Genomic DNA, 9064 nt, shown 5'->3' on the forward strand with positions numbered 1-9064 from the left:
TATATATTATATTATATATAATACATGTATATGTGTTATATATAATATAGACATGTATATGTGTATATATATAACATGTATATGTGTATATATATTCATGTATTGTATTATTACTGTAATGTGATATATATAATGTATTGTGTATAATATAATGTATGTGTATATTAACATGTATATGTGTTATAATAACATGATAGTGTATATATCTACATGTATATGTGTATATATATATAGGTATATGTGTATATATATATAGGTATATGTGTATATATATATAGGTATATGTGTATATATATATAGTTATATGTATATATATATAGTTATATGTGTATATTATATTATATATATATATACATGTATATGTGTATATATATATCATGTATATGTGTATATATATACACATGTAGTATGTATATGTGTATATATGTATAATGTGTGTGTGTGTGTGTGTGTGTGTGTGGAGAAATATATTATTTTATATATATGTTTTTTATACTTTCGTATTTATATTTATATTTATGATTATATGTGTATATTTATATTGATATATATATTAATATTGTTTACTGTTACTTGAGAGAAAGTAGATGTTATCTCTATTTGGATCTGAAAGTTTCAGTTATATTGTATGCAACTTTGAATCCTTCTGTTATTACAGTGCCATTTTGATAATGTATAATAAAAGGTGTTATGAAGTGTACAAAGTATGTAGAAATAAGTGGCTGTTAGCTTCATTTATATGTAGAAATTGCTCTGAAAGAAAATAATCTTAATGTTCTTTTTGTTTTCTTCTTTTTTCAGGCATCACCAAACCATAGATTGCCTGTTATGTATTTAATCGACTCCATAATGAAGAATGTTGGTCGAGAGTATATAAAGTTGTTTGCACTTAACATTATTACAACCTTCAGCTGTGTTTTTGAAAAGGTAAGTACTGTTGGCTATTAAAGTAAGTAGCATGCTTTATTTACTCCTATGGTATGTCACATATAAGTAGTTAGTTTGTATGTAAAGGCAAACATGAAAAAATTATTCTCTCCCTCTCCCTCCCTCCCTCCCTTTCCCCCTCTCTCCCTATCTCTCTCTCCCTCCCTCCCTCCCTCCCTATCTCTCTCTCCCTCCCTCCCTCCCTCTCCCCCCCTCCCTCTTTCCCTTCTCTCCCTCTCTCAATCTCTCCTGCTGGCTCCTCCTTTCTCTCTCCCTCTCTTAACCCTTTCCCGATGGGTAGTATTCATACCCTTCGAGACTGAAGGATATTTTTGTTGTTGAAATCTTTTTTTTGTAAAAATGAGGGTTAAAAATGACTTAATCACACTTTCAGTGGCAGAAAAATCATATTTTGCCGTGATTGTAACAAAAAAAAAACTCATGGCATGTACATTCATGCCCCCAGCAGATATTCCCACCATGCCATGGCTTGTGCGTACGTGCCACCCGTCGGCAAAGGGTTAATCTTGATCCCCTTCACTATGTAGCATACTTAAGTACACTCTCTGCAAGTTCAACAGTAAATTAGGAGGTCTATGCAGCATCACATCCTATGTTAATGGCATTCTCTGATGGGGGAAATGTTCTTAGAGGTTCAGCAAAGTGTGCTTCCTTTGGACTCCTAATAGACAAATTATTGCAAAAACAGACACATATAAGTATAAGTATTGCTTCCTATCTCCTATTCTGCAATTCTTGCTTCAACCAGGAAATTGTTCAAAAGATTAAGGACTGTTTACTTGGAGGGTTGTGACCTTCATAAAACATAAGTAACTGATGTGTAGGTGCCTTCCCAAGAGTTCTAAGGATAATGCATGTTTCCCTTGTTAGTTCCATGCTATACTCTGCGAGCCTGGTTCTTAGTATGTTGCCAAAAAATTCTCGCAGACCCCTGGAAGTCTTACAGAACAGAGTCATGAGAATCGTTCTTGTCTACCCAGTGACTGCTAAAGTTCTTGTCATGAAGAAAGAGATAGACTTCCCTACTTTTCACTGTTGCATTACCCAAGTTAAAACCCTACTTAGCATCAGAATTCTGCAGCTTCAATCTAGACCACAAGTTTACTTGCTTTGTCTGATGAAATTAATTATAGAGCTAGGCATGTCCTTCAGGCTTGTTACTCCAATCTGATACAATCCAACTTAGAATGCGAAACCAAAACTTCCCAAACTGTTTTCATCTTCTATGTGTGGAACATTGATGGCGTTAACAACCTTGTCTTAGATCTTGTGTATATGTTCATATTTACAAATTGACATTGCCTAAATCCATGATTTCAATAACAAAATTAACCCATTCCTGCCGGGTGACGTGATAGGACGTCATTGCGAACCGCATGGTTGGCAAGTTTAGCTTGTACGTGCGGCAACGTGCCAGAGTGAGTGGAGTGGGGCATTCGACTTAATGCAGCGGACTCCCGCGTCCACTGACTGGCCACTGCCATTATTGCTCTCAGAATAATGGGTTAAAAGGCCATTACTTGAAATAAGTAGATGAAATTCTCCATTCCCTTCATCCCCCCCCCCCCTTCTTGCAATCTTCTGTGATACCTCTATTGATTGTTCTGGAGCAGTAGGGATTGGTGTATTAATTCCTGACATTGCTCTTAGTCCTACATTGACGATACCAGAAATCTCAGGCTGTTATTCATTCCAGTGACTTCTGGCAACTGTCTAGGCTTTTGGCCATGGAGTCCGTTACATATAGTGGAACTTCCCGCTCAGCTCGCTTTAGTGAGTCGTGATGCCTATAACCGTACCCATCATGATGAGTTGGTTTTTCATGAGAACTATAGGCGTGCACAGCTATAAGATGTTAAAGAAACTATGTGAATTTCCAACTGAGGAAGCACAACTGATGCAGAGTCAGTAGCCATATACCATGCCATCAAAAAAGCAGCAAGACCTAGCTGTCTTCTCTATAAGTAAACTCTTATAGACTTACTGCATTTAGTCCAGGAAACATGGTAACTAGGAATACCCTTCACTAAATTCTAGACGATCAGAGCAGGGTATACAAGGGTCACTGTACTGGATACCCTCTGAATATCGCCCTGTGACAAGGTTGATCAGTTAGCAAAAGTAAAACTTTCCCATGAAGAACCATACTATGCAGTACCATTATCTCACACACAAATGGAAAAAAAGAATTTCAACTTCAAGATTGAGGGTCAGGTGTGGATTACCCCCCCAAAAACAACAACAACAACAACAACAACAACAACAACAACAACATCATGGTACCATCTGCAGGGACAAACCATATAAAATCTCTGAGGCTGTCTCAGCAACAGCAGGTTACAAACCAGGCTATGTTTAGGATATCAATACACTATACAGTTTAGGATGCAGTTTAGGAGGCAAAGCCATTTTCATATCAGCACTGCTAAATGTGCAAGACACCCAAGTCACATAATTTTACACATTACTTTTTTGCATGAAAAATGCACTCTATTGAGCAGATAGCACTATTCAGAGATCAGTATTTATTGATTATATTAATTTTATTATAGACACCGGTCTTGTTTTTGATATGTAAAGATGTGTGAATAATGTAAGCTTAATTGTACAGCCCATTAGGAATGTAAAATTAATGTTTGAGTGACAGTCCTTTAGAAAAATGGAAGCACAACCAGTTTAGATAGATACTATAGCATCTTACCCTGGCATTGTGCAGGGCATGTACATTTCTATATAAAGGGCTTCTTGGATTTTGAATTTACATATATATATATATATATATATATATATATATAATATATATATTATAATTATATATATATAATATATATATATAATATTATATATATAATATATATATATAATATATATATATAATATTATAATATATATATATAATATATATATATATATATATATATATATATATATATATATATATATATAATAATGTAAAATTCAAAATCCAAGACCATTTAATATAGAAATTACATGCCCTGCATCAATGCAGGGTAAATTGCTATAGTATCTATTAAAAATGGTTTGCTTCCATTTTATATAAAGGATTACTCAAACATTAATTTTACATTCATAATGGCTGTACAATATAAGCTTTACATTATTCACATTATACTTTTTACATATTCAAAAACAAAAGTACGGTATGTCTATAATTAAAATTAATATAATCAATAAATTACTGATTTCTGAATAGCGCTATCTGAACTCAAAATAAGAGTGCATTTTATATGCAAAAAAGTAATGATGTTAAAATTATGTGACTTGGGTGTCTTGCACATTTAGCTAAGTGCTGATATGAAAATGGCTTTGCCTCCTAAAATGCAATTATTAAACTTATAGTGTATTGATATCCTAAAATAGCCTGGTTTAGTAAACTTTGCTGTTGCTGAGATCAGCCTCAGAGATTTTATATTTTGTCACTGCAGATGGTACCATGATTTTTATGTTGTTTTTGTTGTTTGTTGTTGTGTTTGTTTTTGGTGGGTAATCCACACTGACCCTCAATCTTGAAGTTGAAATTTTTTTTTTCCATTTGTGTGTGAGATAATGGTATCTGCATAGTATGGTTCTTCATGGGAAAGTTTTACTTTTGTAATGATCAACCTTGTCACAGGGCGATATTCAGAGGGTATCAGTACAGTGACCCTTGTATAAACCTGCTCTTGATGTCTGAATTTAGTGAAGGGTATTCCTAGTTACCATGTTTCCTGACTAAATGCAGTAAGTCTATAAGAGTTTACTTATAGAGAAGACAGCTAGGTCTTGCTGCTTTTTTGATGGCATGGTATATGGCTACTGACTCTGCATCAGTTGTGCTTCCCCATTGGAAATTCACATAGTTTTTTAACATGCTTTTAGCTGTGCACGCCTATTAGTTCTCATGAAAAACCAACTCCTCATGATGGGTACGGTTATAGCATCAGACTCACTAAAGCGAGTGAGCGGGAAGTTCCACTATATGTAACGGACTCCATGGCCAAAGCCTAGTGACAGTTCCAGAGTCACTGTGGAGATGAATAACAGCCTGAGATTTCTGGTATCGTCAATGTAGGACCTAACGAGCAATGTCAGGAATTAATACACCAATCCCTACTGCTCCAGAACAACAATAGAGGTATCACAGAAGATTGCAAGAAGGGGGGGGTGGGGGATGAAGGGAATGGAGAATTTCATCTACTTATTTCAAGTAATGGCCTTTTAACCCATTATTCTGAGAGCAATAATGGCAGTGGCCAGTCAGTGGACGCGGGAGTCCGCTGCATTAAGTCGAATGCCCCACTCCACTCACTCTGGCACGTTGCCGCCACGTACAAGCTAAACTTGCCAACCATGCGGTTCGCAATGACGTCCTATCACGTCACCCGGCAGGAATGGGTTAATTTTGTTATTGAAATCATGGATTTAGGCAATGTCAATTTGTAAATATGAACAATATAACAAGATCTAAGACAAGGTTGTTAACGCCATCAATGTTCCACACATAGAAGATGAAAACAGTTTGGGAAGTTTTGGTTTCGCATTCTAAGTTGGATTGTATCAGATTGGAGTAACAAGCCTGAAGGACATGCCTAGCTCTATAATTAATTTCATCAGACAAAGCAAGTAAACTTGTGGTCTAGATTGAAGCTGCAGAATTCTGATGCTAAGTAGGGTTTTAACTTGGGTAATGCAACAGTGAAAAGTAGGGAAGTCTAGCTCTTTCTTCATGACAAGAACTTTAGCAGTCACTGGGTAGACAAGAACGATTCTCATGACTCTGTTCTGTAAGACTTCCAGGGGTCTGCGAGAATTTTTTGGCAACATACTAAGAACCAGGCTCGCAGAGTATAGCATGGAACTAACAAGGGAAACATGCATTATCCTTAGAACTCTTGGGAAGGCACCTACACATCAGTTACTTATGTTTTATGAAGGTCACAACCCTCCAAGTAAACAGTCCTTAATCTTTTGAACAATTTCCTGGTTGAAGCAAGAATTGCAGAATAGGAGATAGGAAGCAATACTTATACTTATATGTGTCCATTTTTGCAATAATTTGTCTATTAGGAGTCCAAAGGAAGCACACTTTGCTGAACCTCTAAGAACATTTCCCCCATCAGAGAATGCCATTAACATAGGATGTGATGCTGCATAGACCTCCTAATTTACTGTTGAACTTGCAGAGAGTGTACTTAAGTATGCTACATAGTGAAGGGGATCAAGATTAACCCTTTGCCGACAGGTGGCACGTACGCACAAGCCATGGCATGGTGGGAATATCTGCTGGGGGCATGAATGTACATGCCATGAGTTTTTTTTTTGTTACAATCACGGCAAAATATGATTTTTCTGCCACTGAAAGTGTGATTAAGTCATTTTTAACCCTCATTTTTACAAAAAAAAGATTTCAACAACAAAAATATCCTTCAGTCTCGAAGGGTATGAATACTACCATCGGGAAAGGGTTAAGAGAGGGAGAGAGAAAGGAGGAGCCAGCAGGAGAGATTGAGAGAGGGAGAGAAGGGAAAGAGGGAGGGGGGAGAGGGAGGGAGGGAGGTAGAGAGAGATAGGGAGGGAGGGAGGGAGGGAGAGAGAGATAGGGAGAGAGGGGAAAGGGAGGGAGGGAGGGAGAGGGAGAGAATAATTTTTTCATGTTTGCCTTTACATACAAACTAACTACCTATATGTGACATACCATAGGAGTAAATAAAGCATGCTACTTACTTTAATAGCCAACAGTACTTACCTTTTCAAAAACACAGCTGAAGGTTGTAATAATGTTAAGTGCAAACAACTTTATATACTCTCGACCAACATTCTTCATTATGGAGTCGATTAAATACATAACAGGCAATCTATGGTTTGGTGATGCCTGAAAAAAGAAGAAAACAAAAAGAACATTAAGATTATTTTCTTTCAGAGCAATTTCTACATATAAATGAAGCTAACAGCCACTTATTTCTACATACTTTGTACACTTCATAACACCTTTTATTATACATTATCAAAATGGCACTGTAATAACAGAAGGATTCAAAGTTGCATACAATATAACTGAAACTTTCAGATCCAAATAGAGATAACATCTACTTTCTCTCAAGTAACAGTAAACAATATTAATATATATATCAATATAAATATACACATATAATCATAAATATAAATATAAATACGAAAGTATAAAAAACATATATATAAAATAATATATTTCTCCACACACACACACACACACACACACACATATACATATATACACATATACATATATATATATATATATATATATATATATATACGTATATATATATATATATATATATATATATATATATATATATATATATATACATTATATATATATATATACAGTATATATATACACATATACATGTATATATATATACACATATACATGTATATTATATACACATATACATGTATATATATACACATATACATGTGTATATATATACACATATACATGTGTATATATATACACATACATGTATATATATACACATATACATGTATATATATACGCATATAAATACATATATATAGACACATATACATATAGTATATATATATATATATATATACATATATATTATGTATAATATATATATACATATACATGTATATATATATATATATAATATACATGTATATATATACATATATATACATATACATGTATATATATACATATACATGTATATATATACATATACATGTATATATATACATATACATGTATATATATATACATATACATGTATATATACACACATATACATGTATATATATACATATATATACACACATATACATGTATATATATACATATAATATACACACATATATACACATATACACAGATATATATATATAATATACAGTATATATAATATACTATAATATACCATGTATATATATATACACATATACATGTATATATATACACATATACATGTATATATATATACACATATACATGTATTATATACACATATACATGTATATATATACATATACATGTATATACATGTATATATATACACATATACATGTATATATATACACATATACATGTATATACATATACATATACATGTATATATATACATATATACATATACATATACATGTATATATATACATATACATGTATATATAATTATACATATACATGTATATATATACATATACATGTAATATATATACATATACATGTATTATATATATACATATACATGTATTAATACATAATATACACTGTATATATATACATATATACAGTATATAATACATATACATATATATAATATACATATACATGTATATATATATACATATACATGTATATATATACATATACATGTATATTACATATACATACTGTATTATATATACATATACATGTAATATATATAACATATATATATCACATATACATGTATATATAAATTATTATATACACATATACATGTATATATATATATAAAACCATATACATGTATATATATATAACATATCATGTATATATATATAACATATACATGTATATATATATAACATAACATGTATATATAATACATATACATGTTATATATACCAATACATGTATATATAACTATACTGTAATATTCACAACATGTAATATATATAACACATATACATGTATATATAATATAGTATATATTACAATATACATGTATATATATACATATATATATATATATATATACATATATACACATATACATGTATATATACATACATATACATGTATATATATACATATACATGTATATATATACATATACATGTATATATATACATATACATGTATATATATAACATATACATGTATATATATACATATACATGTATATATATAACATATACATGTATATATAATACATATAATGTATATATAACATATAATGTATATATATAACATACATGTATTAAACATATACATGTATAATTCATTTACTGTATATATTAACATATACATGTATAAACATATACATGTATATATATACATGTAATGATATATACATATTGTATATATTAACATACATGTATATATATACACATACATGTATATATA

At 31.5% G+C, this 9064-nt stretch overlaps 1 protein-coding gene across 1 annotated transcript in view; it reads right to left on the reverse strand.

The window, feature by feature from the left end:
* The window catches only part of LOC119581667, a gene marked incomplete in the record, with an annotated part of 116776 nt that overhangs the window by 98549 nt on the left and 9163 nt on the right, over nt 1–9064 (reverse strand). Inside the window, 1 exon segment of the mRNA XM_037929795.1 lies at nt 6695–6820. Coding sequence (XP_037785723.1) covers nt 6695–6820 — 126 coding nt within the window.

The sequence above is a fragment of the Penaeus monodon genome, chromosome 2 (assembly GCF_015228065.2).
Source record: "Penaeus monodon isolate SGIC_2016 chromosome 2, NSTDA_Pmon_1, whole genome shotgun sequence".
Classification (NCBI taxonomy): domain Eukaryota; kingdom Metazoa; phylum Arthropoda; class Malacostraca; order Decapoda; family Penaeidae; genus Penaeus; species Penaeus monodon.